This window comes from Myotis myotis, unplaced genomic scaffold (assembly GCF_014108235.1).
Source record: "Myotis myotis isolate mMyoMyo1 unplaced genomic scaffold, mMyoMyo1.p scaffold_m19_p_10, whole genome shotgun sequence".
NCBI lineage: Eukaryota > Metazoa > Chordata > Mammalia > Chiroptera > Vespertilionidae > Myotis > Myotis myotis.
This window is the reverse complement of record NW_023416314.1, coordinates 39305493-39326164: the sequence shown is the minus strand read 5'-3', so window position 1 is coordinate 39326164 and position 20672 is coordinate 39305493. Positions and strand designations below refer to the sequence as shown.

Sequence of the window (20672 nt, the reverse complement as noted above, 5' to 3'; positions counted from 1 at the left end):
TTTCAATGGTATGTTACCCTAACTGAGTAAAAAGAATGGTCATGGCTCACTTTTAAGGTAAATGTTAGTCCTTGGACAGGCCTGGGACATCACCTGCTGTGACCTGCCCAGTTAGGAGCTTGTGCTCAGTCCGTCCTGTGTGGTTTCTTTTGGTCACGGAGCTTGTCAGACCTGCCACATTGCCCGCCCCCCTCCCCTCCCTCCGTGGTCAGGTTTATTACATTGATCCATTCACATCGGAAAGAAAAAGCACCCTAGCACACGGCCCTGGTAGAAGCAGAGGCAAAGTGGAAAGTGAGAAGCCAAAGAAAAAAAAAACTATTTCTGGCACTGTGGGGTCTCCCATCCACTGCTGGTCTTGAAAAAGCTGGCCTCGCCCTGACCGGTTTGGCTCAGGGGATGGAGCGTGGGCCTGTGGACAGGAGGGTCCCAGGTTCGATTCCAGTCAAGGGCATGTACCTTGGTTGCGGGCACATCCCTGGTGGGGGGTGTGCAGGAGGCAGCTGATCGATGTTTCTAACTCTCTATCCCTCTCCCTTCCTCTCTGTAAAAAAATCAATAAAATATATTAAAAAAAAAAAGAAAGAAAGAAAAAGCTGGCCTCCCTGTGAACATCCAGTGCAGGAGCACCTTCCTAAAGGAGGGAACAAAGTCAAGGACATGCAGAGAGAGTTTTCTACTGAAACGTCAGTTTTTGAAGGCTTTTCTTCAAAGGTGTGTGTAGCAGTTTTCTTACAAATTTTCTCAGTTCATTCAGAGCTAGACACCTAAACAGCTCTGAATTAAATGAGAAACAGGCCCGAGGAAACCAGCTAGCTTCTGTTGTGGCAACATCAGAGTTCTGTCTTATTGTTGACTCCTCAGTTGCTTCCTCAATGACTGTTTCCGACGATTCTGTACTTTCATTTGCTCTGAGCTACACGTTAAATAAGGTTTTCCTTTCTCACCAGAAGTGCCACCAAGTTTTCATTTTGCATGTTGACCAGAAGCGGAGACATGGGGACATATCCATAGAAACCCCTATCAGCTCACTTTGTTCCTTGATATTTGTTTTCTTGTTTTTGAAAACATGTTGTTACTGATTTCAGAGAGGAAGGCAGGGGGAGAGAGAGAGATAGAAACATCAATGATAAGACTCATCCATTGGCTGCCTCCTGCTGCAGGCCCCCTACTGGGGATTGAGCCTGCAACTCAGGCAGGTGCCCTGACTGGAAACTGCACTGTGGCGTCGTGGTTCATTGATCCATGCTCAACCGCTGAGCCACTCCAGCGGGACGTTCTTTGGTATTTGTAATGCTTGTAAACACCCATATTGACACAAGCAAACTCTCCTTGTAGCTCTGTTCTATCAAATGGAAAAGGTTTTTCTCATCCCATCATTCAACATCTGAGCTAAAGTAGGGATTACTTCAGGATTATGACTCCAAAAACAGTGACACTCAGTAATAACCCTGAAATATCTCTGATGGTTTTTGAAGTTTGGACAGTACAGTAAGTGAGGAGCTGATTCCTGGGCAGTGACTTCTGGATAACTGGTCTAATATTCTGGGGAGTACTATGGCTGATGGGCTGAATTCATTAGGGAGAGGAGCCATGGAAACAAGCAATGTCTAATTTTTGTTTAGAACTGTGCTTATAAGTCGCAGGGTCCAAATCAAGAAGGCTTCCACAGTGTAGGAAATCCAGAAGGAAATAATAATTGGATTGTTCTTGCTATGCAGTTGTGTGACTATATCATTATTAATACAGAGAGACAGTATTGCATTTCTCGGTAAGTTCCTGGTCAGGATACCTCCGCACTTCTTCACCAGTGTTTTGAACCTTTTCTAGTTTTGTAAAGAAGCTGTCCCAGAGACTTACGTGAGAATTTGCCAACTTTTGATGAAAGATTTCTCATCATTAAAAAGTTGAGAGTTTAATCAAATAGGAAATCAATAAGCTTTGTGTATCCTGTAGACAGACCCAAACTGCTTATACTGGCTGTGTCAGCTGGATCTTGACTATTTTTATCAGCATCAGAGCTGACAAAGCTTCTTGTCCTGCTTTCCTTTCCATCCTGTGATAAGAGTATCTTTTGTGGATCCAAAGTACTTTTAAATCTGTTTACAGATTAAACATTCTATCATTGCGAATGAAGTTGATCCACATTATTACTGTCTCTCCTTTTAAAATATTTTTATTTATTTATTTTTTTTAGAGGCGGGGAAAAGGGGGAGAGGGAGAGGGAGAGAGAGAAAGAGAAAGAGAGAAACACTGATTTGTTGTTCCACTTATTTATGCACTCATTGGTTGTTTCCTGTATGTGCCCTCACCAGAAGAGCAAACCCACAACTTTGGTATATCAAGATGACACTCTAACCAACTGAGCTACCCAGGCAGGGCCCTGTTTTTTCTCCTCCTCCTCCCCCTCATCCCCGCCCCCCATTATTTTTCTTCTTCCTCACTTGAAGATGTGTTTTTATTGATGAGAGAGAGAGAGAGAGAGAGAGAGAGAGAGAGAGAGAGAGAGAGAGATATGGATCGGTTGCCTCCCGTACTTGTGCCTCAATTGGGGATTGAACCCGCAACCTTTTGGTGTACGGGACCACGCTCCAACCAACCGAGCCACTCAGCCAGGGAAGGGCCCTGTCTTCTTATTGGCAAAGCCCAATCAGCAATACCTAGAAATATATTTCTTAACAAGGGAAAGTCTCTCTCAAGGACATTTGCAAGCTCTGCAACATCAGTATGCTCAACTATTGAAAAGAATATAGAGTTTGAAAGTTTCATCATCCAGTCATCTTGCATTCAACTCATTACAAAATCTTAAAGAGAATAAGATTGTCGTTAGATAGTGATACATTAAAAGAAAACATTTGTTATATAAACTATGTATCACATTGTAATCTCTAGTGATCTAGAGAGTTGAGGGCCTAAATTGGTGATCTTATCTACAGTATGGTTCTGTATATTTTTATGTCATTATCTGACCAGCCTGCACCACCCACCATGCCTCCTCTATGGCAGTCTCCACTGGCATTATTACTAAACAATGTGACCATTCTTCAAATGGACACATCACATGTGAACATTCTTCAAATTTCAAAAAAAAATTGATGATCTAGACTGATTTATAATATCACTGTACTCCTACCTTTTTATGCCAAGAAAACTCAGACACTCAGCTCTAGGAAAACTTGGCAGTGAAGCATAAATCTTATCACTGTTCACAATGTCCTCTGTAATACAAAAAAAGTTGTCCTTAGGCCTTTTAAAGGTAAAGATACAGCAAGAAATAATATTGACTATAATAGTTCCTCAAAGTATTTGCATTAATCTTTTTTGACATGTTTAAGTTATATTTCTGTATCATAACTGATTTTGGAAATGTAGAGAACAACCTGCTTTGCATATTTTCTCTGTGAATTTACAAGACCCTGTCGCATGTTGGCTGGCAGCTTTCTCTCTGGGTGGCTGTCCCTGATGTAGGACTCCCTGTCTGTGGTTGGGAGGGCCTTGGGACAGCTGTGGGGAGCCTGATGGAGGTCTCACTCTATAGCAGTGGTTCTCAACCTTCCTAATGCTGTGACCCTTTAATACAGTTCCTCATGTTGTGGTGATCCCCAATTTCATTGTTATAAATTGAACATAATTAAAGCATAGTGATTAATCACAAAAACAATATGTAATTATACATGTATTTTCCGATGGTCTTAGGTGACTCCTGTGAAAGGGTGGTTCGACCCCCCAAAGGGGTCACGTCCCACAGGTTGAGAAACGCTGCTCTATAGGCTTTAGAATGCCTGGACTGCTTTATGGGAGAGAACAGAGAACAGTGTCAGGGATGCATCAGAGAATTTAAGTTTCTTCATTAGATTATATTTTAAGAAGAAAAAAAGAGCTTTTAAAATCATCTCTCTTATAGATAACTAGAGGCCCAACACACGAAATTCATGCACAGATATGGCCCCTAGGCCTGGCCTGTGCTCAGGGCCATCTTCCCCAGCTGCCCGCAGCCAGCCCTGCCCCCTGCCACCACCCACCCCCAGTTCCCCGTTCGCCATTGAGTGATCAGTGCCTGATGGCCAGGGGAAGGGACCGAGAGGTCGGCTGTTCCAGCCCGCTTGTCGGCCCCGCCCCCGCCCCTGCCCTGGGTGGCCATGAGGCAATCGGAGCCTGCCGGCCAGGGAAGGGGACAAAGAGGTGGTCAGTGCACCTCATAGTGACTGGTCCAGTGGTTGTTCTGGTTGTTCTGCTGTTAGGGTCAATTTGCATATTACCCTTTTATTATATAGGATTCTCCAGGCCCACTAGCCTACTCTTATATTTGACCATTCCTCAATTTTATTGAAAGGATTGGAGAATGCCTTCATTTTGTTTCTATTTCAAAAATTTTGCCCGTATGACTCTTCTATTTTTAGGTTTCTCATATCCTTTCTAGAGCGTTTCATCCCACCTATACCCAGTATTCTGTGCTCTTTTGTTTTCTCTAGGGCCTTGCTTCAGCAGGCTTTTTGCCTCATCTTCAATCTTTCCTTATTTCTAGTGTTTGTGTGTGTGTGAATTGAACCTGCAGGACTTGCCTACTCTTTTTTTCTTCTTTTTGCTTACTCCTTTTACAACGGACATTATTTTTCTCCTTCCTTTCTCTGCCAAATTTCCCAATAATAGGCTGTTCTCTGACTTCTCAGCCTTTGGCACAACTTTTACATATTTGATAAATGAATAAATGAATGCTCTCACATTCATCTTCTCATTCACTTAACACCAGCCAAACGGGCCTTCTTTCTGTTCTTTGAACATGCCAAGCGCAATCTTATAGGGCCTGTGGACTGCCTGTTCTCTTTTCCTGGAACCCTCTTCCTCAGATATTTGCCCAGCCAGCTCCTCTTATCATCCCTAAAAAAACATTTTTACACACAATTGCACATGTCAGTCAAGTTAAAAATAAGATGAAATTTTATTTTATTGACTGGTTGATTTTATAGTGAGTGGAAGGGAGAGAGAAGAAAGAGAAAAAAATCAGATTTGTTGTTCCAGTTATTTATGCATTCATTGGTTGATTCTTGTATGTGCTCTGACTGGGAATCAAACCCAAAACCTTGGCATATTGGGGTGCTCTAACCAACAGAGCAACCCACCCAGGGCAGTAAGAGAACATTTTAAACAGGAATTTTAATTGAAAATCAAACCAGACATTAAATTGGTAATTTTTATCTTCTTGCTTTTGTTTGAATTTTCCAGTTTATATATGTAGATGATCTCAAATTACAATTTAAATTTAGGAAAGTGCTGAGTGTAAGTGGGTATTCACTTTCTCCCAGGTGTAGAGGAGTCTGTGTGGGGGAAGGAGGGATGACTTCGCTGGACATTCCTGTGAGGTGGGGATTGTTCCCATTTCTCTGGTAGGACACTGAGGTGCCAGGATTCCTGGTGGTTAAGCTGCTAGTGCGGTGAAGGTGGGGCAAGGTTTGAACCCAGTTCTGCCATCAGAGCCACACAGGCTGCTAAGAAGCAGAAAAACATGCTGGGTCCCCAGTGTCAACCTGAAAGATGTCTAGTCTTAAATCCAGAAGGTGGTCATCTGGTTCAAGCCTGCCTTTTACAGATGGAGGAGCCGAAGCTCTAACAGGCGGAGCAACCAGCCTGCAGGAGGGGAGAAGGCAGTGTGGGCATGTGGGCAGACCTTGCCCAGCCCTTACAAACAGGAAGCCTGAAGTGAGAAAGTGAAATTCTGTCCAAGAAAGAGAAGGCAGAAAAGTGGCTGTTTTCTTTCCAACACCCAAGGTGAATTCCTTTATTAAGTCATAATAATTTTCTAAAAATTCTGAGTCCTTATATTTACATTTGTACAGAACTTTTGCTTTTACAAAGTGCTTTTCTGTCCACTTTCCCACTTGATCCTCATGATAACCTGGTGAAGTAACAGGGATGGGATTTTTACTCCCATTTTACAGGAAGGAGACTGAGGCTGTCCTCTGGAATCTCCAGTGTTGTCAGGGACTGATGACGCGTCTCAGCCTCACACAGGCCCAGCAGTGCTCCTTTGGTACAAATTCCAGGTTTTCTCTTTTTCCCTCATGTTTCCTAGAATCCCAGTGGATTCGATATAGCAGACACATTACACAGACGGCTGGTGGTCCATGGTTAATCAAAGGCTGCGGGCACAAGCTTTATGTTGCTTTGGCAATGTCCTTCCAGGTTCCTGAGCCGATTGCCAAGCTATCATGTGCCACTCCCGACCAATGCTTGCAGTCTTTTCTTTCATTGTCTAATCAGATTTTCCAGTTTACAATCTTCCAATTTATCCAAATGGATCTGTTTGGCTTATTTTTTCTTGCCTAAATGTTAGGCATCCAACCTGATGGGCTTCAAAAATTAATATAATTTATTTGCTATCTTATCAGTGCAAAACAAAAACGTTAAGACAACACACTGAAAAAAAGAAAGAGGGAAAAAAAGAAAAAAAAAGAAAAAGACAATGCACTGAAGACCAGACTCCTTCCTCCTCTTCTCCTTCTGTTTCTTGAGTCATCAGCAAGTAAACAGCTCTGTAAACATGTGTGGGTCTGTGCCCGTGTGCGTGGACCCACTGCTTTATTCCATTCTTAACTGATTTTGTTCCAGTTGCATCCATGTGGCCTGACCTATTCAGAACGGAGATTCCCGTAGCATCTGGATGTTCATCAGGGCCCGTTTCAGCTGCTCATAGGTGACAAACATCACCACGTTCCAGATTCCCAGTCGCAAAAAGGAGGGTGTAAATCTGATGAGAAAAACAACCAAAACGTAAGGCGGATTGGAAAGAGAGCGGTGCTCTCCCCATCACAGCGTCAGTGCAAACGGCCTAGACTTGTGTTAGTCATGAACATTTTCTAAGGTCTGTTCAGTCTTTTTCTTCTCTAATGAAGGAATTCAGGCAGAAGGAAAGGAAGGAAAACTAGCATTTTTAGCCAGGTTACTCTATCAGGCAGTTATTCTCGCAGTTCTATAAGATAGCTGATTGTTGCCAGTTGTCGTTTTCGGAAACTGCCACCCAGCGAGGTTAAGTAGTTCTTTTACAGCCACGTGACTCCCTCAGCTGCCAGGTGATTCTGGGCTCACATTCTGAATGTTCACCCCTGATGAGGTGCCTGCCAGGGCACCGAGAAGCTGGGATACCGCAGGGCAAAGACAGTGTAACACCAAGTTTAGCTCATCTCCGGGGAGCCTGCCTGTCCTGTCCCCACCTCAGCTTTGCTTCACGGACTCCGGGAGGAGCCTGCGACCTGGCCCTGCCCTCCTCCTCAGCCTCTCTTTACTGATCTCCTCCTGGTCCTCTCTGCTCTGCCAGACCCTTATTTCCAAGCCTTTGCCCATGTTTCTCCTTCTGCTTGGAATGTCCTTGCCTAGCTGGTTGCTAATGGCTCTGTAGGAATTGGCTTGGTCATCATAACCTCATGCCAAGGCCCCTCCTGAACCCTTAGCCTCGGTTCCTCAAAGGGAGTATAGTCCTGAGGCAATGAACGTGAACTCTGGAGTCACACCTGGGTTTAAATCTTAGCTCTACCAGTTTTTAGATTCATGATCTCAGCTGAGTTAATCTTTCTGAACATCAGTTTCCTTATCTGTAAAAGGAGGAAAATACAGTAACGGTATCTACCTCATAGAGCTGTTGTGAGGATTAAATGAGTTATGCACTGCACACAGCACAGGGGCCAGTACCAGAAAATGCTCAATAGATGTCACCTACTTGTCTACTGCTCTTTGAGGAAGGATAGCACAAGGTCCGCACCCATGAGATGCAAAGCAAATGTTTCCCAAGTAAAATAATAAACAGAGAGAAGTGGCTACAACTTCAGATTGTAATCATAGAGGCACTTATGGGAAAAGAACAGATTGTCAGTGGAAACACAGACTGATGATGTCATTCCCAGGAGTTAGAACCTGTTTGCTTACTGAGTTCAATCTAACCATGGGCTCCAGAAAGTTCTCACCAGTGGTGGGAGGTGAGAGGGTGAAGAAAAGAGCATAGCACTACAATGAACATGTTGGGTGAAGTCTGATGGTTTGGGTTCGAGCTGTGGCTCTGCCGTTTTAATTTTGTGATCTTGGACAAGTGACTTGATATTTATGAGTCTCTTCCTCAGTAAATGTGAACAATACTGCCCAGTTCAGGAGGTTGCTGAGTGTTCAGCACAAGGCCTAGTACTCAGTGACTTAATGATCATGATGTAGCCTCTGTATTGAGTGATGGCTTTGTACTTGGGACTCAGGGAGATGAAAGATGTACAAGCCACTAGTCCTTGGCTTCACAGAGCTTACACTCTAGCATGGAGGATAATTTAAACTTACAAATACCGTAACACAAAGTAGGAGGTGGTAAATACCATGTGAATGGTATCAAGGAAGTATTGCTGAAGCTCACAGGGTACTTGAGAGTATCGGGAGGAGGTGGCTTGTCAACTAGTCTTGAAGGACATTTTGACTGTTGCCAGAGGGTGTTGAGGGGATGGGTAAAAAAGATGAAGGGATTGCCCGACCAGTGTGGCTTAGTGGTTGAGTATTGACCTATGAACCAGGAGGTCACAGTTTGATTCCTGGTCAGGGCACATGCCCAGGTTGCAGGCTCAATCCCCAGTGTGAGGCGTTCAGGAGGCAGCTGATCAATGATTCTCTCACATCATTGATGTTTCTATCTCCCTCTCTTCCTCCCTTTCTCTCCGAAATCAATAAAAGTATATTTTTAAAAAAGGTGAAGGGATTAAGGAGTATAAATTGGTAGTTACAGAATAGCCATGGGGCTGTAAAGTATAGCACAGGGAATATAGTCAATAATATTGTAATAACTATATATGTTGCCAGTTGGGTACGAGACTTATCAGGGTGATGATTTCATATATAAATGTCTAATCACTAGGTTGTACACCTGAAACTTATATAATATTGTACATCAACTATAATTGAAAAATAAAAAATTATTCAAAAAATATTTAGAGCATGTAGATGGCACGGGAAAGGCATTCTATGCAGAGGGAACAGTAAATGCCAAGACACAGAATCAAGAGAACGTGACATACTTTGGCCCTTCAGGTGCCATCAGTGGTGATCCGCAGTGTGGCAGTGGGTTGGGAAAGTTCTCAGGGTTACTAACCACCTTTCCCTCCTTCCTGGCCCAGTGAATTTGGGGACAGCACTTTGACCTACGCCTAGACTCCTTTTTCTCAAATAAGCCTCCCCTGACTCTCCAAATTGGATTTGGCTCATTTCCCCCCCAACCTCCATAGTTCTTGATACTCTCCTTTGTGGCATTTACATCTGTACTGTTCACCACTGCATCCCAGAGGGACCCATTGTAGGCACATTATTCATGAAAGGAAGAAAGGAAAGAAGGAATAAAGGAAGGAAGAAGGAAGGAAGGAAGGAGGAAGGAAAGGGCAGGAGGAAAGGGGAGGGAAGGAGGGAGAAAGAGTGAGCCAACTTTTCTGGAAGGGAGTATGGAGGCGGGAGGGTTAGGCTCACCCCTTGTAGAAGGCTGAGGGACCCTCCCGGGCCACCATCTTCAGCATACAGTCCAGGGGGCTGCGGTACTGGCCTGGGAGCGAGTTCATATACCGGGTCTTCACCACGTCCACTGGGGAGGCCACCACTGTGGCACAGAAACCGGCTCCAAAGGCAGACACAAAGTGGCAGGGGAAGTTGTCTGCAGCAGGGAAGGGAAGAGCGAAGACGGGGCTGTGCGATGGGGTGAGCACTTGCTTTCTGTCCCATGTGTGCTTATCGTATGTCCCCAGTTTAACGGTGAACTTGAGCATAAGGGTGGTATTTTCCATCTCTCACTGCCCTGGGTGGAGCCCCTGGTAAGGACTGGCAAGATAGGACTGAGCCGTCCCACAGTTGGAAGGTCATCCAGCCCAACCACCTTGTTTGAGGAAACTGAAGTCAGAGTAGGTGATCCCCACTTAAAGATGCATGGTGAGAAGTGGTGCTGGGCTGGAAGCCAGGTCCCGGCTTCCCCGTTCAGGCCTTCTCCCTACTCGTCTCAATGACGTACGGGCACTGCTCCTCTCTGATCTGTCTAAAGCCCCGTTGCCTCTGGGTGGTGCCCACTACGTGGCATTCCAGGTTCCTTCCCTGCTGTGGGAGGGCTGTCTGCCTGGAGCCCAGGGCCTCACCGGTGAACAGGTGATAGTCCAGCAGCTTCTCCTTGATGACGTCATAGGTCACCATCTCAGCACAGTTGACGATGGCATTCCTCGTGATGTTGGGGAAAGTTCCTGTTGGAAAGGGAGTGTGGGCTGATAAATGGGGAGTAGAAGAAGTGGAACCCTGGCTGCAAGGCCATAGACCCCAGTTTGGGGGGCATGGTGCCCCCTTCCAGTGGTCTTAGAGAGCCCATCCACTCCACTGAGCAGATTACACATAACCTAGTGTTAACAACTCTCAGATTATCCATGTCCTCCTTAGAGGCAGAAAACAGAGAGGCCCACTTGTGTTTGTTTGGGGAACATTTTGGAGGATAATCTGCAAAACCTATCAAAATTTACATATACTCCCGAGACTTGTCTAAAGGAAGTCTTTCTTTGGAAGAGGAAGGTGGGCTCTTGCAACAGTGACAGAGTGCAATGTTGGCAGCGTCCAGGAGCGCATCAAGACCAGCCCTTGGTTTCTCAGAGGAGAGCCAGGCTCCGGGAGGGCCCAGCGCAAGTGAGTGCAAGGCCTGGGCTCTGACCCAGGTGTCCGTCCTGCTCTTAACCTTCACTGGGCCACTGTTTCTTCTGATGGATCCATGGGACCCCTGGTCTCCATGTGGGAGGCACTCCAGCATTTGTCAGGGTTGCCACCATTTAGACAGGAAGGGACCCTTAAAGCCGTGCTCCCAAGGAATTCCCTCTTCACAGCACCTCCTGTGCCCACTCCTCACAGCTGCCTCTGTGTCTTCTCCACGCCCTGCAGCCACCTCTCCAGCGTTTGCTTGGAAGGTCCTCCCTGCGATCTCCACACTCAGAGCCTGCAGAGCCTTTGCGGCCCAGCTTCGGCGTCGCCTTCCCTCCAGAGCCCACATGGCCCTCCTGCCTCCGGGACTGCATCTCTTGTGGACCTCGCACATCCTGCCCCGTGGTATGGCTGCTCCTTGACACGTCTCCTCCCCTCTGTGCGGGCGTGGAAGGGCTCTTCTGTTCACTCCTGTCTCCCTCTCAATAGCCTGCACATGGTGGAGGGTTGGCAAATTGAGCTGAACTGGGAGCACTGTGGTAAGTCAGGAGGGACTTGAGGTAGGACGCTCTTTCAGAATCACTGGAATACTGTACACTATGCCGGGAGCTCCCTCGTGGCTCAGTTCTCTGCCCCAGCCCTAGGGTAGGAAAAGCTCTGCCGAAGGCCCCCTGAGACTGGAGTCCAGACTTACCTTTCCACAGGCCCCTGAGCCCCTCCTCCCTCGCGATGGTCCTGTAGGCATCCATTGTCCCACTGTACTTCTTGTTGCCGCCAGGCCCAAAGTGCTTGTTGGCCTGAAATCGGACCTTCACCACATCCGTGGGCTGGGCACAGGTTACCGCCATGGCCCCTGTGGTGCAGCCCGCCAAAATCCGGGTGGCTATGCTGGCGTCTGGGGAGAAGGAGAGAGAGTGGGCCAGTGCCCCATCACCTGACACCTCTCTGGGCCTGATGCCATTCTCCTTGCCTGATGCCTGCCTCTTCTCCTGGGTCAGAGTTCTGGAGCTTTCTTGAAGGGGCTCTGAGTCTCCTCAAGAATGTCTGTTACCAGCTCCCCACACCCCAGCCCTGCCTCTGAGTCTGGCTGCCCTGGTCTCTGGCCCCACGCGCTGGTGTCCCTGGGGCGTGGGCACTCACGGTCTGATCCTGTGGGGGTGTACAGCTGCTTGACAGAGTCATAGAGGCCGATGCGGATGGAGGCGAAGCTCATCTGGCGCTGCAGGCCGGCGACCAGCCCGCTGTAGGGGCTGCGGAGACCTTCGGTGCGCACCATGGTCAGGATGGTGCCCAGCACGCCGCGGTACTGGACGCTCCGGGCCGCCTGGGATGCCTGGCTCTCCCCCTGGATCTGGGGGACACCCCGCAGAGGTATGAGGAGCTTGGTGGGGGAGGGAAGGGGCCGGACGGGGCTGTGTTCAGAGGCACCTGCCTGGGGCTGGACTTGGAGAACAAGCATGCCTAAGCTGTCACATCCCAGGAAGAGTGACTGAGGTTTGTGCCGCAGTTTACAGCTCACAGTGTGGCATTTGATTCTCAGAGCAAAGGGAGGGCAGATTGTTTTTCCCACCAAAGTGGTCAGTGGCTTGCTCAAGGTCATTCCTTACTTTTACTTCACTCTTTACGGTTTACAAAATAGGGCTGGGCCATGAAGGGTCCTGTCACGGCATGCCAAGGAATTAAGATTTTTTTGTCTTGGGCGATGGCGATGGGGAGGCAGCAAGGCAGGGTGGGCAGCAGTGGAGTGAGTGGCCTGCTCAGGGTTGTGTGTGAGGAAGAGCTTGTTGGGAGCCGGTACAGGTGCTGTGGAAGAGACCTCAGCCCTTCCTTTGATGCGAAAAATGACCCTAGGCCAAGGGCACCTACCTGCAGGCGGACCTTGGCTGTGTCCAGTGGAAAGGTGAGGAGGTCAGCAAAACAGGCCGCCATGCCCGCCCCCAGGAACTTCACAGCTGTTGTCGGAGGCATCTCTGAAGGCTTTAGTCCAACCATGGTCCCAGACGTTTCTCCCAGTCCCTTGAGGGCCCAGTTCAGGTCTGAGGAGAGAGGCGGCTCTGTAGCCCTGGGCTTTCGTGCAGGGAGGAGGCTGTGGAGACAGGCCGGCGGAGGCAGATGGAACCAGTGCTGCCTGGCTCAGCACCAAGAGGGGCTTTGTGAGTGAACAGCCTGGGCATTCCACGTTCAGCTGTGTGGATTTGGCTTAGAAAAACTGGCCACATGACTTTGCCTTATCTCTTAAAAAATATCCATTTTATTGATTTCAGAGAGGAAGGGAGAGGGAGAGAGATAGAAACATCAATGATGAGAGAGAATCATTGATCGACTGCCTTCTGCACGCCCTACATTGGGGATCGAACCCAAAACCCGGGCATGTGCCCTGACTGGGAATTGAACCATAACCTCCTGGTTCATAGGTTGATGCTCAACCACTGAGCCACGCTGGCCAGTCTGACTTATCTCTTTTGACCTTTCCCAGAATGAAGTGGCATTTAAAACTTTATTTTTATTTAAAAAATAAAAAATTTGAGTATAGTTTCCATATAATGGTTGCATGCATTTTAATGAGCTGTAATGGGACTTGTGTGTTGATTCTGGAATGTTTGGCCAGGACAGCAGATGGGGGAAGAGATTTTCTAGGTGGGGACCTAACCCGCCATCCAAGCATACGTAAGTTATATCATGCCACTCCCTGTTATAAAACTGTCCAATATGCCCCCTCCATTATTGAGAATAAAGTCCAAAGTGCTTGCCGTGGCCTGTGGGCCCCTCCATAAGATCCCCCTCGTGCCAGGTTCTGTACTTGGCACTCCCCAGGCCGTCCTGAGTAACAGTGAGTGTGACCCGCCCACAGGAACTCTCAAGGAGTCTCAGGGGCATTAGACACGCCTACAAATAACTGTAGTGCAAGATGGGCTGGACCAATGTCAGAGGAAGGAGCCATCCAGAAGGGGCTCAAAGGAGGGAGAGACCCTCTCTTGTTTGTGAGGTAGAATTAGAACAATTTTATGGGGGGTAGTTGGAGGGTTGCATGAATTAGGCCTTGAAAGGTGGGCAGAGAGTGTTCAACTGGAGAAGGGTGTGCGAGGTGCAGGAAAGGGCACGAGCTGTGTGAGTGTGTGCGGCATGGCTTAGCGCAGGAGGAGGGAGAGGCTGCTGGGCCGTGAGGAACTTGCAGTGAGCTTTACACACTGTCTCATGGAATTCTCATAACTTTCCTGAAAGGGAGCTTTCCCTTCCTTTCCCTACTTCGGATGAGCAAACCGAGGCTCAGAGACACACGCTGGCTCAGTGTTACCAGCCGCTAGTGACAGAGCCTGTTCCCTCTGCTATACTAGGCTCAACATAGCCTTGGAAAGAAGGGAGGACACCACGTAAGCCCATTTTACAGATGAGAAAATAGAGGTTAAGATGGAAAGAAACTGGCTCAAATTCACAGAACTCCAGCCAGGTTCTTGTGATGGCATTAAGGCTCCCTTCCCCACTCCACTCAGGGGCCCGGTGGTTGTGGTGGGGTGGATCCACGATCTTGCCTTTACAGTGAGGGCATTCCAGGGCTGGTGGGCATCTGCCCAGTTTGGTAGGTGAAAAAACCCCGCCCCAAGAGGCTGAGGCCTTTGCAGTTTGGCTTCCTCTGCAGTGCTCTTCCCACAGCTGCTCCTCCCACAGCCCGTCTACCTGCCTTTCTACGTTGCCTTCCTGACGGAGTCCAAGAAGGATCTGGTTTCTTGGGAGGATGGTGTAGAGGTCCTGTGTCTGCACAGCTGAGCCTGGCTGAGGGAACAGAATGGACGTCATGGTGGGGAACACCATCTTCCCCCTGCCTCCTTTCACACTCCCCTTTGCCTTACACAAGACCAGCAGCTGCCAGGGCTGGCTCGGGCCCCAGCAGGGAGGTTCTGGCTCCTCGGTCTGGGGCTGGATGGCAATCACAGAGACCTCCCCCAATGCGAGCATTCTGTTAGCCTCTCTTCCCTTAAGCACTAGCCCCCCACTCTCCCCCCGGCACTTCCCCTCCTTAGACCTGTGCTGGGCTTCTTGGAACCTTAGCCTGGGAATGTGAGGGCATGCCTCTAGAGCTGGGAGGCCCTTGAGGGCTGTGCTCTCTCGTGTCTCTTACTGGTTGTTGGAGTGTCCCTTATTCACAATCTTTTGGGGGTTACCCAAGCTCTAAAAGAAGAACCCTACAAGTTAGGTATTTTTACTCCACTTTCAGAGTTACATATTGAGGCCCAGACAGGTGGAATGACCATCTGAGGTCACAGGTGCACAGGGCTATGTGACTCCAAGGCACATGTGTGATGTGCCAGCCTGAGAGGGAACACTTCTGAACGTCCTTTGTCCCCAGCCACTCCTGGTCCCATACCACACTTTCTTGTAGGATTAACTCATTAACTGCAGTGGTTCCTCCCCAGATAAAGGACCCCCAAAGGCAGGGACAGGGCTGACTATCCTCCTTCTCTGGGCAGCCTGGCACAGGGATGGCCCAGGGCTCCAGAGGCCCACAGAGGACCAGTTGACCAAGGAACCCCACTTGCTGAAGGGGAGAAATGGTAAATAAAATCAGAGGTGCCCACAGCAGCCTTGGTGGGGGCTGGAGGAGCCTCGAATGCCAGAGCTATACTGAATCTAGCGAGTGAAGAGTGGTTGGTGATTTTGAGTTGAAGAGTGACACTAGCAGACCTATGTGCAGAGCACGCTGGTACAGACATTTGGACTGGTATGTGAGGCTCAAGACCAGTGAGCAGGTGGTTGGAATGGTACAGGGCGAGGTGCTGGAGCCTGAACATGATCAAGAACAGTGGCTCCAGCCCTGACGGGTTTGGCTCAGTGGATAGAGCGTCAGCCTGCGGACTGAAGGGTCCCAGGTTCGATTCCAGTCAAGGGCATGTACCTTGGCTGCGGGCACATTCCCAGTAGGGGGTGTGCAGGAGGCAGCTGATCAATGTTTCTCTCTCATCCATGTTTCTAACTCTCTATTCCTCGCTTTCCTCTCTAAAAAATCAATAAAATGTATTAAAAAAAAAAAAAAAAAGAACAGTGGCTCCAGCCCTAGTCGGTTGCTCAGTGGATAGAGCATCAGACTGCAGACCAAAAGGTTCTGGGTGTGATTCCGGTCAAGGGCACCTACCTTGGTTGCAGGTTCCTCCCCGGCCCAGGTCTTGGTCGGGGCTCGTGCAGGAGGCAACCAATCGATGTTTCTCTCTCACATCAATGTTTCTCTCTGTCTTTCCCTCTCTTCCACTCTTCCTAAATATCAATGGAAAAATATCCTCAGGTGAGGATTAACAACAACAAAAAAGAACACTGTCTCCACCCTGGCCAGTGTGGTAAGTGGTTAGAGCATCAGCCTGCACTGAAGTGTTGCAGGATCAATTCCTGGTCAAGGGCACGTACCTTGTTTTCAGGTTCGCTCCCTGCCTCTGGTTGGGGCGCGTGAGAGAGGCACCAGTTGATGTGTCTCTCACACTGATGCTTCTCTCTCTCTTTCCCCCCCTTCTCCTCCTTCCTTCCACTCTCTCTGAAAAAGCAATGGAAAAAAATACCTTCAGGTGAGGATTAAAAAATGAACAAACAAAAAACAAAGAGCAGTGGCCCATGGTGAATCGGGCACATTCCAGAGGCAGTCCTGAGCCACCCACAGGAGGCAGAGTGGATAGGCATGGACTCAGGTCAAAAGCCACAGCTTTGGGGAGGCTTTAGAACTTCCAATAGTCAAATTGGGGTGGGGGCAGGGAGGCTACAGTGGTGGGCACAGGTAAGGGCCCTGAGACCAGTGCTCCCCACCTCCGTCCCCCTTTACTCCAGCCTCCTGGATGTGAGGAACCTCAGCAGCCAGCAGACCTTTGCCACTGGCGGGTAGAAGAGGTTGAGAGCAGAACCCTCCTCCCGCTAGCTCTGCTGGGGCACTTGAGGGATGGGATGGTCTAGTCCCGTGGTCGGCAAACTGCGGCTCGTGAGCCACATGCGGCTCTTTGGCCCCTTGAGTATGGCTCTTCCTAAGCCTTAGGAGTACCCTAATTAAGTTAATAACAATGTACCTACCTATATAGTTTAAGTTAAAAACATTTGGCTCTCAAAAGAAATTTCAGTCATTGTACTGTTGATATTTGGCTCTGCTGACTAATGAGTTTGCCGACCATGGCTCTAGTCCACATGGCCTGGGGTAATGGAGCCATTAATGCTTGCTGAGTGCTTCCTGCACAAGACACCAAGCTGAGGGCTTTCTAGGCACTGAAAAATTCAGTCCCTTTATAAGACTCTAAGGTATGTAGTTGCTATGGTTATTCCCACTTCGTTACCAACGGTCTGGAGGCTTTGAGGGCTCAGCCAGTATGGCTGAGATGGAGCTAGGATTGGAGCCCAGATCTGTCTGGCACCTGTGCCTGTTCCATCGCTCAGTCTCAGGCTTCAGGGAGAGCTCAGGATTACAGTGGATTCTCAGCCCTCAGCCCCAGAGATCCCAATTCAGGTCTGGGTTGGGGTCTGGGAATCTGCACTAGAACAAGTTCCCTGATGTCTCCGAAGCACCCCCATCCTGAGACACCCTGCTAACCCCACCATCCTGGCAAAGCCTCCTCAGCATTCCCACTAAGGAAACCCCTGGGTGAAGAGTTCCCACGGGCTCTGTAAAACTCCCAGCATGCAACATGGGCCAGGCCTCATGCCAGACATGCCTCCACCTTCCGTACTCAGGAAAGGGGTCTCCAGAGCCCTTATGGGGAGAGGATTTTATGTTCTGGAGGAATCCTGCAAGGATTCTGGGCCAGATTAAGGAGAAAGCCACTTCTTACGTACGGGGATGTGCAAAATCACAGCAGAGGCAGCCAGCTGAGCCAGGGGCCAGTCTTGGGTGAGTGACATGGTGGTGGGGTTGAGTCCCAGCCCTGCCACAGTGCCCTCACCAGGGCTGCAGTTCCCTCACCTTGACAAGGTGGGGCTGGACTAACTCTCCATAGCTCTGTTATGCCATGGTAGGGGTCCCTGCCAGTTCCTGGCTGCTCTCTGTAGGCTGCGGTGAGGGGAGAACATGCGGGGTGGCTAGAGAATGGGATCTTACCTGAGTCCAGCAGGGGTAGGGGAAGCGCAGGACCTCCTTAGGGCTCCATCTCAGGAGGTGGCAACAGGACTTTGATTGCTCCCTGGCCATTCACGGCTGTCTCTGCTGCCTCCGGCTTGGCACCTATCTTTATACACTCTGACTGACCTGAAACCTTATCCTGCAGATGCTAGTGACAGCCTGATCACTTGACAAGAAGCGGCTGGTGAGGGGCAGGGAGGTGAGGGAGGAGGTCAGAGTTCTAGATCTGGTTCAGTTCCTTTCACTTGAGGTTCTTTAAAATAGCTACTGAAGGAAGAGCTATCTCAGAGGAGGAGGGTATATATGTGCATGTGTGGGGCGTTGGACCGGTCACCTGTGAAAGTCCAAAGGTCAAGGCCTCCCTCCATAGGCTGGGCAGGTCTCTCCCTAGCCTCCTCTCAATAATAACACTGACAATAACTCATTTTTTGGTGCCTACTATGAGCTAGATACTTTACATATATTATTTCTATTTCTCACAACCCTAGGAGGTAGGTACTAACAGGATTCTGAGTGAGTTTGTTTTTTTAAACAACAGCTTTGCCCTGGCCAGTGTTTCTCAGTGGTTAGAGCATCTGCTCACATACTGAAGGGTCTCAGGTTTGATTCTCAGTCATGGGCAAAAGCTGGGTGGCAGGTTTGATCCCCAACCCTGGTCAGGATGCATGTGGTAGGCAACCAACTGATGTCTCTCTTTCATATGGATGTTTCTCTCTCTCCCCCCACTCCCTCCTTTCTACCCTCTCTAAAAAACAATGGGAAAAATATCCTCAATTAACAAAAAACAGAAAAAAGAAAATAACTTTATTGAGAGATAATTCACACACCATTCACCTACCTATTCAATGTTTTTAGTATATTCAGTTATACCACCATCAGTCATCACAATTTTAGGGCATTTTCATCACCCCTCAAAATCCCCCTACACATCAGCAATCACTTCCCTTCTCTCCAGCCCCAGCTAATCACTAATCACTATAGATTTGCTTGTTCTGAATATTCCCTATAAATAGAATCATACAGTATGTGACTTACCCTGTGACTGGCTTCTTTCACTTAGCATACTGTTTCCAAAGTTCACCTGTTCATTCCTTTTCATGGTGGAGGATCCTAACATTTGTAATGCTCATTTTACAGAGAACACTGAGTCTCAGGGAGAGACAATGACTTATCCAGGTCACACAGCTAGTACGAGGCAGAGCCTGGCTCCAGCCTGTAAATTGTAACGTACTTTGGGTCTGTCTGCTGTGACCACGTTTTCGATGACAACATTTGGAGGCTACAGCAAGGACACTGCTGGAGCCAAAGGCTGCTGGGAGGGTGTGGGGGCGGGATGGGAAGGGTCCTCTGAAGCAGCTGCTGTCTGGTAGGCACTGAGGGTAAGGGTTGGGCACATCTGAACCTAGAACCCAGGTGACAGAGAAAAGAGAAGGGGAAGGAATGAGGGGAGGAGAGGGCAGGGGACGAGAGGAAGAGAGGGCTGGGAAGGGAAGGGAATGAACTGGGTGGGGCAGAGTAGGCAGAGGCCGATGCTGGATTTGGGCACAGAGCCATGGCCTCGAGGCAGATGATCACAAGTCCAGATGCTCAGGTACAAAGCCTGTCCTCCTCCGAGAACCAGGCCCTGCCCTAATGTCAGCAGGACAGGCAGTTGTGTACATGTTGTTAGAGAAGTGGCTGGGGGGCCACTGAGGTGGGGAGGGCTCAGGACATAGGTTCCAGGTTCCACCTGAAAATGCTGGCCTCGAGGTGGTGGGTGAATTGCAGTGGGCACTGTATCTGGGGAGGGATACACAGTAGGAACCCAAACTAGGGGACAGTGGGCCCTGGAGAAAGTCAGAGGGCAGGCAGGCGGGCTGGCTCAGCTTACACTGGCCTGAGAGCTTCTTGAGGGCGGGGCCAGGCCTGTCTGCTTTGGTTCTGTCCCTAGAACCCAGCCTGCTCTAGAAGTCCCAAGGTTGGCTGCTCTGAGCTGGGATCAAGCTGTGGGTCATCAGAAACACCCATTTTCAGGTCTCCACAAAGGAAGCGCTCAAAGGGAAGTGGGGGAGACAAGGATAGCTCTGCTGCTGCTGGTGGGAACAAACAGGTACTCATTCGGCATGACCCTGCACCGTGTTTCACCTCTGAGCTGTCACTGGCAAACAGACCCAGCTTCCGGGGTGCAGTGGATTTCAGACCCTCAGAGTGTCTACGTCACGAAGGCTGCCCTGGGCCTGGGTGGAAGCAGCCGTGTCCTCCTACGGCCTTATCCTAACTCGACCTGATCAGGCTATTTACAGGACCTGAAGAGGATTTAGAAGGAATATTCTCCACCAGCTTAACACCTCAGGCCTGGGCCCGACTGCTCCACTGCAGGTTCTCTGTGGCCTCAAGGGAGGAATAACCCCAGGCCTTAACACTCTGGGCTGGTGGCTTGAGGAGGAGGCTCTGGGGAGGGGGTGAGCTGGCAGGCGAGGGGGCTGAGGCGAACAGATGAAGGAGGGCAGGCTGGTCTGAGGGCACTTCACTGATGAGGGCACCGTGTCCGTCCCTGGGGTCCTGCATCACGGTGTACCCTCCGTGGGCACGTCCTGCCTATCGCACAGTTACTGGTGCGCTTGCCTGTCCAGAAGAGTGTGGAGGTTGTGGGCGGGGCTGACAGTTCCTAAGCCTCCACTAAGTGCCAAGTGCCGGCGAAGCCCTTTCACAAATGTCATCTCATTTATTCTTCACACCAACCCTATGAAGCTGGGGTTATCTCCATTTTACAGATGAGGCAACAGAGGCTCAGATGCAGGGAGAGTCAAGCCGGGGGGGGGGGGGGGGGCGCGACTGGGTGAGTGGTGTCTTCTCTATCCCCAGATGCATGTGGCCCGAGGACCCTCTGGGTTCTCTCTCTGGGCTCACCTCGACTTCTCGGTTCTAGGAAGCCTTCACT

At 49.3% G+C, this 20672-nt stretch overlaps 1 protein-coding gene, 1 long non-coding RNA gene and 1 pseudogene across 4 annotated transcripts in view; 1 reads left to right on the top strand and 2 right to left on the bottom strand.

The window, feature by feature from the left end:
- Positions 1-1439: 1439 nt before the first annotated feature.
- On the bottom strand, positions 1440-2830 carry LOC118664252 (annotated as a pseudogene).
- Positions 2831-6562: 3732 nt separating this feature from the next.
- UCP3 (uncoupling protein 3) lies at positions 6563-17958 on the bottom strand. Of its 3 annotated transcripts, none has more exons than XM_036325005.1 (7): positions 17732-17958; positions 16069-16192; positions 11815-12760; positions 11369-11569; positions 10134-10235; positions 9481-9661; positions 6563-6745 (listed from the first exon to the last, which is right to left on the bottom strand). In XM_036325005.1, the coding sequence occupies exons 3-7, from the start codon at positions 12272-12274 to the stop codon at positions 6631-6633; spliced, it is 1059 nt and encodes a 352-aa protein (XP_036180898.1). In that variant the 5' UTR covers positions 12275-12760; positions 16069-16192; positions 17732-17958; the 3' UTR covers positions 6563-6630. The 3 variants fall into 3 exon arrangements, with proteins under 3 accessions (XP_036180898.1, XP_036180896.1, XP_036180897.1); XM_036325003.1 differs by lacking the exon at positions 17732-17958 and having other exon boundaries at positions 11815-12025; positions 12541-12760; positions 16069-16210; XM_036325004.1 differs by lacking the exons at positions 6563-6745; positions 17732-17958 and having other exon boundaries at positions 9477-9661; positions 11815-12025; positions 12541-12760; positions 16069-16309.
- The window catches only part of LOC118664655, a 28118-nt gene continuing 17101 nt past the window's right edge, over positions 9656-20672 (top strand). Inside the window, exons 1-4 of the long non-coding RNA XR_004970383.1 lie at positions 9656-10665; positions 10915-11079; positions 11164-11213; positions 11840-12045. This is a non-coding gene — a long non-coding RNA (uncharacterized LOC118664655). The remainder of the gene's footprint in view (positions 10666-10914; positions 11080-11163; positions 11214-11839; positions 12046-20672) is intronic.